The following is a 10,669-nucleotide window of genomic DNA, read 5'->3' as shown; positions in this document are numbered from 1 at the left end:
GTTTATTCATAACATGATATAGTTAAATAACACCATGACAAGTGAGCTATTTTGCTCAATATTCTCACGACGCAAAAAAAACAAACATTCAAAACACCTACAGAGTGCACGCATTACGTGAAGTCTAGTGCTCTGCCTGATCACTGCATGATTCGGTCTATTAAAATACATTCAGAATGATCACAAATTCAAGACATGGGGGCAGAAAATGTATATAATTATACCACTTCATATAGTTAATCAATTTCACATGAAGAGTCCGTTTTTTTCTCCAAAAATTACCATGATTACAAATGTGATATTGATTTTTTTACAACAGTTCAATAAACTAGACGTTAATTAAGAGACTTACGTTTCAGACACCATATTGCCTGTTTTTGTACTATTTCGACAACAAAAATTATTCATAACAAAGCCAAGGCCTTTGTAAAGGTAAATACAAATATGCAGATTTAAGTATGTAAAAGCTGATAGAACACTTTGTTTGTTTTGTTGTTTGCACCACCAAAAATCTTGGTGATGCGGTACTTTTGTGGGGATATTTTGCATGGAATATTGTCTTCTGATATGAAAAGTTCACTATATATATATTAGTAATAAATATAATTTATTACAGTGATGATATTTTGTTTTCTTTTTACGTTAAACATTAAATATTACATATATGTATGTAATATAATGTGTATTTCCATTACAGGTTTAGGACTTAAATTTTATATGTGGTATTAAAAAGGTCTTAAATCTTAAATTTAACTTGTTCATGTCTGTAGAAACCCTGTTCAACTCAAAACGCAGCAGCAACAAACATGAAGTGACGATAAATTGAGATTGCCAATAAATTTGGCAATTTATTGAGGTTTTTTTTTTTTTTTTTAAACAGCCATAAATAATACAATTATTATCAAAAATGGGCAATTGAGACTTGGTCATTTCTATATCTTATTTAACTGATAGGTGGATCATCACATTTACAATACTATTCAAAAGTTTGGGGTCGGTAAGATTCTTTAATGTTTTTTATAATAAAGTCTCTTATGTTCGCCAAGGCTGCTTTTATTTGATTAAAAATACAGTAAAGGCAGTAATATTATGAAATATTAAGACAAAAATATATTTCAAAACAATTTATTTCTGTGATGGCAAAGCTTAATTTTTAGCAGCCATTACTCCAGTCTTCAGTGTCACATGATCCTTCAGAAATCATTCTGATATTGCTGATTAAGAAATATTTATTATTGTTATCAATGTTGAAATCAGTTGTGCAGATTAATATTTTTGTAGAATAATGATACATGTTTTTCCAAGATTCTATTCCAAGAAATAGAAAGTTCTAAAAGCACGACATGTATTTGAAATAGTAATATTTTGTAACATTTAAATGTATTTACTGTAACTTTTGATCAACTTATCCTTGCTGAATAAAAGTATTATTTCTTTAAAAAAAAAGTTACTGACCCTAAACTCGTGAACAATATAGTACAAGGTAATTAGTCTACATGAAACCCAAAAGCCTATCTGTAACTGCTCAAAGCATCTGAATTCAGTCAGATTTACTGAATATAAACCATTTGTGTGCCTTTCGATGCGCGCAGAACTTGCATCAGGCCTGACAACAGAAGACTTTATTTCAACTTTCCCTTTGATAACTCTAAACTTAAAACTCCTTCTCTACAGACACAGACACACAGGGAAATTTGGCAATATGTCCTGTGTTATACTGAGTTACCTGTTGGCATGAGGAACAATGACTCTTGATTATGAGTGTTGGTCAATTGCTGTAATCACTGCTGTACTTGAACAGTACATGCATTACTATGAAGATTAACACTCGACACACACAAACACAAAACACAAACACATCCACAGAAAAAAACAAGTAGCTTTCACTTTGCATCTAGTTTTATAGACATTTAACAGATAAAGAGTTGTAACTGTGTATATGTGCATACAGGTCACAGCATGGCAGACACGCTCACCGTTGCTCTACGTGTGGCAGAAGAGGCGATAGAGGAAGCCGTTGCTAAAGCTGAGAGCTACAGAGACAGTCTGGTTAGAGACTCCTCTTTATATATCATTCATCAAACCATCAGTTCATCCTTCATCCACCCATCCAAGTATCCACTTATCCATCAGGCTTTCATGCTTACATTCATCTGTTGTTCTGAGCACCCATATAAGGCTCCTGCATACAAATATCACTTTATTTTGTAGATTTTAAATGCTGTTGACTCATCCATCTCTCAGTTTCGACCATTACTCATGTTCCATGAATATCTTACTGCAGTTGCACTTTTCTGTCTCATGGCTGCCTCTCTTTCTCTTTTATATGACAGGAGAAACAGAATGAGGCTCGCTATTTGCGTGACCACAAGGAAGAACTTATAGAGGAACTTGCCACAACAATTGTTCAAAAAGTAAGAGCTTTTTTTGTTACAGAGAGAAATACATTGTAATGTATAGTAATTTGACTGAATCCCAATTCACATAACTCTGCTTGATACTAAAAGATGGAGGGGCAATTTCTCAAAAATTATGTTCAGGTCAATAATAATAATAATAACAATAACATGTATACCTTTCAAATGTGTCAGGGTCAGTACGATTTCTTTTTTATGAAATTAATACTTTATACTGCAAGGACACATTACACTGATCAAAAGTGACAGCAAAGACATTACCAGTACAATGCTACAAAAGACTTCTACTTGCTTTTCTTGTCTATTCATCAAGGAAACATGAAAAATGTATCACAGTTTCCACACACACACAAAAAAAAACAGTTTTCAACATTAAAGAAATGCACATCAGAATATTCAAATGATTTCTCAAAGATCCTGTGAAACTGAAAGTGAAAAAAGTGACGTGACATGTGGCCAAGTATGGTGACCCATACTCGGAATTAGTGCTCTGCATTTATCCCATCCAAAGTGCACACACACAGCAGTGAACACACACACACCGTGAACACACACCCGGAGCAGTGGACAGACATTTTTTTGCTGCGGCGCCCGGGGAGCAGTTGGGGGTTCGGTGCCTTGCTCAAGGGCACCTCAGTCGTGGTATTGAAGGTGGGAGAGAGCGCTGTACATTCACTCCCCCCACCTACAATCCCTGCCAGTACGAGACTCGAACCCGCAACCTTTGGGTTACGAGTCCGACTCTCTAACCATTAGGCCACGACTTCCCATGACTTCCTGAAGACTCCAGTAATAAAAAAAAAATCAGCTTTTAATATTATAATAGAAAATCTTTATTTTAAATGTCTTATAATATTTACAGTATTACTCTTTCTGCGGTATATTTTATCAAATAAAGATTTTGAAATCTCTTACTGACCCTAAAACTTTGAACGGTAGTACATGTGACCATGATTTATTAAAGTGCCCCTATTATGGGTAATGAAAGGTTCATATTTTGGTTTTGGGAATCCCCAACAACAGGTTGACATGCATGCAAGGTCAAAAAACACATTCATTGTCTTATAATATGCATTTATTTTACCTTACTTGCTCAACGACTCCCAGACGATTCGCTCAATGATTCATTTTTCCAAACCCCTCCTTTGCGTGATGCTAATCTGCGGTGATTGGTCCAGTTGGTCTCATTTTCATTTCATCTTGCCTGTAATGCCTGATAAAGCGCGTTTGTGAGCGCAGTGCTGCTTTGTGTACAGCGTTACTGGGGAAACTGCTATTTTTACCACTCCAAAAGCGACACCTAGTGGCAAAGAATGAATTTGCACTTTCAGTCAGACCAATGTGAAAAGACCAACAAGTGGGCGGGCAATATGCTAATGTTTCATGTGGAGTCAACATGAAACGGCTTGGGATTCGTTTTAAAAACGACTGGTCTCAATAATTCAGAGTTGACTCTTTCTTTTGAGAGACAATAACTTTATACACGGTGCACTTTCAGATTTAAAATTTTGCAGGATGTTTTCATTCACTTAGAGCTGTGTTACACACTGCATGAAAGGTACTTTTCAAAAATACATAATAGGGGCATTTTAAGAATTTTAAAGAAATAAGAAAATAAGGAGAAGAAACAGGGTTACATTAATTTCATACAGTGATGTTTTTATATATAGACAATACAAACATACTACCATGATTGCAATTTAAATAATTTATACCATTGGTTTTCTTTACATTTCTTTAATGAGAATATGACTTGGCATTTTAAAACTGCAAAAAAAAACATCTTAATAGAATTAAACATAGGCTTTATTTTCAGTAAGTAAAATACAATTTCCAATTTTTTTTCTTATTGTGGTGAAATATGTACTAGTTATGTTCTTGACTGGAGATTCACTCATGTAATTCTTAGGTGATGAGAATTATCTAGTGAGTAATTTGTTCATATATAACTCAGTTTCCTTGACACGTCAACTTTATCTTGTCACAACCTCCACTGTAGCACAAAAAAATCAAGATGAAAATTAGCCCAAAAGCTTTGATAATCCATCTGTAGACATTTGGCATGTTATTTTCAATGCACAATGGTATGGTTTGAGACACATTAGTCATAATCTTGCATACTACACCATATAGTTTGGATATGAATTCCGTATAGTGCGGTTGGGAATCAGGATGCAACTCTTACCCAGCTGTCTGTTTATCTTCTTTTTCCATGTCTTTTTTCTGTAGATCATTCAGAGGGGAAAACGGTCTGAGATTCAGGCTGAGTTTGTATGGCCTCAGAGTAGTGAGCTTCCTTCCCCTACCGCAACACAAAACACACACACAACGCAGCATTCACACTCCACCTCTCAGCACGGCGCAGTAGCACAGACCGACAGTACCAGCTCCTATCCGCTGTGGGTAAGAACATGTTAAAGCTACCATAACATGCACCTAAAATACAATATTTATGTGTTTTGCAGTGCTTATTTGATATTCCTGACCTCATCTGTAACATACACAATTTCTTCTGCTGCAGCATGCAAAAACATAGTGTTAACAATAATGCCGGAATCTATGAAAAGCAATGGCTGTACTACAAGAGAGAAGAATACTGATAAAAGCTTATTTGTCAATAATCACACACATTTTAGTGATATTCAGTATAGCTGCATTCCTGTGATTTCCCTTTAGAAATTTTTATAAGTCAGTAAGGTATAAATGCAATTCTCTAACACCCCCTATTGGTGAAACTCATTTAATGCAACTTGCTTGGTTCCTACAGCTACAAACAAACTTTTAACTACAACCAAATGCAAATTGTGCATAAAAGAACAGTTTGTGCAGAAAACTGTCAGACATGTGTAAATTATAACATAATGATTATCACATAATTACTACAGGTAATTACTATTTTTGAGTAACTCAATATCCACACTATTGTAAACTACTATAGGGTCATTCCGTGTCAAATCAACCAAATTTCAGAAACTTTCCCGACTCAAATTTTTGATTTTGCTAATATTTTTCTGAAGAAAGTTCAGCATGTATAGTGACGAAAGCCAAAATATTAAATGTCATAGATTAATATTTACTGAGCAATCCGCTTTTTTGTAGAGGGGGTCAAAATGGTAACTTTCACCTGAAATTCAGAGCCAAATTACAGGGGGCTAAAAATTACTTCAGAAAGATGGCAACATCATAATGTTACTTTTACACAGAGATTGGTAGGTCTATTAGTCAAATCTGTTGACTTTAGCAATCATTGTTGCATTATGTGCCAATGGTGACTGTTCAAAAATGGGGAAAGAGCACTTTTCAAGTTTTTTCTCCAAAGTTTGCAGGCCTGTAACTCATGCTAGGAACATGATTAGCAACATGCTAACTTCATGCTAATTATGCTAGTTACATGCTAATCATGCTAGAAACATGATTAGCAACATGCTAACTACATGCTAATCATGCTAGAAACAAGATTAGCAACATGCTAACTTCATGCTAATTATGCTAGTTACATGCTAATCATGCTAGAAACATGATTAGCAACATGTTAACTGCATGCTAATCAACAACTTGCTAATAATGTCAACAACATGCTAATAATGCTAGACACATGATTAGCAACATGCTAGCTGCATGCTAATCATGCTAGCAACATGCTAATTTTCTAATTTATCTAAATTTTCAAACCTCAAGCTTTTACAGCTGCTTTAAACTTATAGGCTAGGCTTTCTCAAGCCAACCTAAAGTTTGTCTTGACAAACTTTTTTATCTAGTTGTATTTAAAGCAGAATATCTGAAGAATTCGTCAGATTATGAATGACCAGGATTAATTGTTAACTCTATGTAAAGTATGAACAGTGTGAAATGTGAAATATTATTACTTAGGCTCCCGTTTTCCTGGGGTTTAGAATTACCCAGTGTTAATTATTCCAAGTGTAAGAGATCTTAAATGTTTGAGGTAGCCTACTATCAGTGATTCTGCCAAATATGCCCTTTAGCAGTAGATACTACTTAATCTGATGAAGCTTCACATTATATAACAATAAAAAAGAAAAAGAAAGTCTAATAATTATTCAAGATGAGGAAAATTTATGTGAATGCAATGTGTGGCAAAAGCAGCCACTTTTCCCTAGGAGGCATGGGATTTGTTTTAAACATGTTACAAAACTGCATATCTGAATTCTTGGTAGCTTCAGAAGCTGTTAAAATGAACACAATCCCTTCTTCAAAATATCCCTGAAACTGATTAAAATATAGAATCTTATGAATAGACTACTGAAAGAAAGGTAATGTGCCTCAGCTTGTCCATTTCAGTGTATTTTTAGCACTCCTGCAGGTATGTTTTATACATATTGTTTTGATAGATGAAAAACAAGATACAATTCTAATTTCAACATTATTTATTCTTCAGACATTGTTCTTTCAATTAAATGAGTATAGGCTGTATACAAATTGACCAACATTTGGTTTTTGACCACTGAAAATGGGTAATATTCAACAATCTGGAGCCTCATTGAGACCTATCCCCCCCCCATCTTTGGGACTGAATGATGTAAGGCCTTGAAAATGAAGATTCCAAAAGAAAAGTTTATTAAGAACTAGAATCTAAAATCATATTGCAATATCTTTAAGACTACTTGAGTTATAGGCACGCAAACTTTGGAAAAAGAATATTTGTGGCCTTCGGACAGTTATGTTCAATGCAGTTGTTTTGACTGAAGAAAACAAGATACATTTCTAGTTTCAACATTATTTGTTCTTCAGACATTCCTCTTTAAAAGAAAATAAGTATCATATTTTTGCAAATTGATCCAAATTTGGTTTTTGACCTTTAAAAGTGTACAATTTAACGATTTACTCCTGGAGCCATATTGAAATTCCAATATCTCTGGAACTGAACAATATAGGGCCTTAAAAATGAAGACATCAAAAGAAAAGTTTGTTAAGACCTAAAATCTGAAAGGGCATTAAGATATATTTAATACTTGTTGAATTACAGGCCTGCAAAATTTGGAGAAAAAAATTGAAAAATGCTCTTTCCTCATTTTTGAATGGTCACCATTGGCACGTAATGCTATACAGATTGCTAAAGTCAACAGATTTTACTAATAGACCTACCAATCTCTGTGTAAAAGTAACATTATGATGCTGCCATCTTTCTGAGGTCATTTTTAGCCCCCTGTAATTTGGCTCTGAATCTCAGGTGAAAATTGCCATTTTGACCCTCCGCTACAAAAAAGCAGATTACTCTGTAAATATTCATCCATGACATTTAATATTTTGTCTTTCATCACTAAACATGTTTATCTTTCTTCAAAAAAAATATGAGCAAAATCACAAATTTGAGCCAGAAACCTCTGGCTGAGTTGACATGGAATGTCCCTATAATTAACCATCTGCCTACACAAAGACATACCGGTATATTTCCATGCATATTATTTATAAAAAATTACAGTAAAAACAGTAAGAAACATCAAATAATGTCTATTATTATCGATGTTAAAAACATTTGTGCTGCTTAATATTTTTGTGTAAACCATGATATATTTTTTTGTTTGACAAATAGAAAGTTCAAAAGAACAACATTTTTTGAAATATCAAAAAGTAAATAAATAAATAAAGTAACATTATAAATGTCTATATCAAATGTCAATTTATTGCATCCTTCCTAAATAAAATAACTGATTTTTTTTTTATCTTACAATAACGTATATAGTAATAATATATAATAAATTATTTTTAATTTTTTTAATTATTGGTTCACAGTTTCAATCATTTTAAATTACTAATGTTGTACATGTGGGTTGGTGGACATGTGTTTAGAAGTCAAGATCAGCATTCTCTTTGACAAGTGATGATTCTCCAGAGAAAGGATTAATTGTTAACTCTATGTAAAGTATGAACAGTGTGAAATGTGAAATATTATTACTTAGGCTCCCGTTTTCCTGGGGTTTAGAATTACCCAGTGTTAATTATTCCAAGTGTGAGAGATCTTAAAGGTTTGAGGTACTATCAGTGATTCTGCCAAATATGCCCTTTAGCAGTAGATACTACTTAATCTGATGAAGCTTCACATTATATAACAATAAAAAAGAAAAAGAAAGTCTAATAATTATTCAAGATGAGGAAAATTTATGTGAATGCAATGTGTGGCAAAAGCAGCCACTTTTCCCTAGGAGGCATGGGATTTGTTTTAAACATGTTACAAAACTGCATATCTGAATTCTTGGTAGCTTCAGAAGCTGTTAAAATGAACACAATCCCTTCTTCAAAATATCCCTGAAACTGATTAAAATATAGAATCTTATGAATAGACTACTGAAAGAAAGGTAATGTGCCTCAGCTTGTCCATTTCAGTGTATTTTTAGCACTCCTGCAGGTATGTTTTATACATATTGTTTTGATAGATGAAAAACAAGATACAATTCTAATTTCAACATTATTTATTCTTCAGACATTGTTCTTTCAATTAAATGAGTATAGGCTGTATACAAATTGACCAACATTTGGTTTTTGACCACTGAAAATGGGTAATATTCAACAATCTGGAGCCTCATTGAGACCTATCCCCCCCCCATCTTTGGGACTGAATGATGTAAGGCCTTGAAAATGAAGATTCCAAAAGAAAAGTTTATTAAGAACTAGAATCTAAAATCATATTGCAATATCTTTAAGACTACTTGAGTTATAGGCACGCAAACTTTGGAAAAAGAATATTTGTGGCCTTCGGACAGTTATGTTCAATGCAGTTGTTTTGACTGAAGAAAACAAGATACATTTCTAGTTTCAACATTATTTGTTCTTCAGACATTCCTCTTTAAAAGAAAATAAGTATCATATTTTTGCAAATTGATCCAAATTTGGTTTTTGACCTTTAAAAGTGTACAATTTAACGATTTATTGGATATTTTTCTTACAAAAACCCATCGATTCAATACAGGAGGTCTGTATTCACCCCCCGGAGCATCAACCAAATTTGAGAAACTTCCCTGGCTCATATTTTTGAATATGAATATTATCTGAATATGGAGCCTCATTGAGGTCCCCATATCCCTGGGACTGAATCATGTAGGGCCTTGAAAATGAAGATTCCAAAAGAAAAGTTTATTAAGAACTAGAATCTAAAATCATATTGCAATATCTTTAAGACTACTTGAGTTATAGGCACGCAAACTTTGGAAAAAGAATATTTGTGGCCTTCGGACAGTTATGTTCAATGCAGTTGTTTTGACTGAAGAAAACAAGATACATTTCTAGTTTCAACATTATTTGTTCTTCAGACATTCCTCTTTAAAAGAAAATAAGTATCATATTTTTGCAAATTGATCCAAATTTGGTTTTTGACCTTTAAAAGTGTACAATTTAACGATTTACTCCTGGAGCCATATTGAAATTCCAATATCTCTGGAACTGAACAATATAGGGCCTTAAAAATGAAGACATCAAAAGAAAAGTTTGTTAAGACCTAAAATCTGAAAGGGCATTAAGATATATTTAATACTTGTTGAATTACAGGCCTGCAAAATTTGGAGAAAAAAATTGAAAAATGCTCTTTCCTCATTTTTGAATGGTCACCATTGGCACGTAATGCTATACAGATTGCTAAAGTCAACAGATTTTACTAATAGACCTACCAATCTCTGTGTAAAAGTAACATTATGATGCTGCCATCTTTCTGAGGTCATTTTTAGCCCCCTGTAATTTGGCTCTGAATCTCAGGTGAAAATTGCCATTTTGACCCTCCGCTACAAAAAAGCAGATTACTCTGTAAATATTCATCCATGACATTTAATATTTTGTCTTTCATCACTAAACATGTTTATCTTTCTTCAAAAAAAATATGAGCAAAATCACAAATTTGAGCCAGAAACCTCTGGCTGAGTTGACATGGAATGTCCCTATAATTAACCATCTGCCTACACAAAGACATACCGGTATATTTCCATGCATATTATTTATAAAAAATTACAGTAAAAACAGTAAGAAACATCAAATAATGTCTATTATTATCGATGTTAAAAACATTTGTGCTGCTTAATATTTTTGTGTAAACCATGATATATTTTTTTGTTTGACAAATAGAAAGTTCAAAAGAACAACATTTTTTGAAATATCAAAAAGTAAATAAATAAATAAAGTAACATTATAAATGTCTATATCAAATGTCAATTTATTGCATCCTTCCTAAATAAAATAACAGATTTTTTTTTTATCTTACAATAACGTATATAGTAATAATATATAATAAATTATTTTTAATTTTTTTA

General features: G+C 33.1%; 1 protein-coding gene across 1 annotated transcript in view; it reads left to right on the top strand.

Annotated features, from left to right (window-relative positions):
- myripb (myosin VIIA and Rab interacting protein b) overlaps positions 1–10,669 on the top strand; it is a 231,359-nt gene that overhangs the window by 203,776 nt on the left and 16,914 nt on the right. Inside the window, exons 6-8 of the mRNA XM_016490029.1 lie at positions 1,952–2,049; positions 2,334–2,414; positions 4,647–4,820. Of these exons, the coding sequence (XP_016345515.1) occupies positions 1,952–2,049; positions 2,334–2,414; positions 4,647–4,820 (353 nt within the window). The remainder of the gene's footprint in view (positions 1–1,951; positions 2,050–2,333; positions 2,415–4,646; positions 4,821–10,669) is intronic.

This window comes from Sinocyclocheilus anshuiensis, unplaced genomic scaffold, assembly GCF_001515605.1.
Source record: "Sinocyclocheilus anshuiensis isolate Anshui unplaced genomic scaffold, SAMN03320099.WGS_v1.1 scaffold106, whole genome shotgun sequence".
Classification (NCBI taxonomy): domain Eukaryota; kingdom Metazoa; phylum Chordata; class Actinopteri; order Cypriniformes; family Cyprinidae; genus Sinocyclocheilus; species Sinocyclocheilus anshuiensis.
The sequence above is the reverse complement of the archived record's forward strand: the minus strand, read 5'-3'. Positions and strand labels throughout refer to the sequence as shown.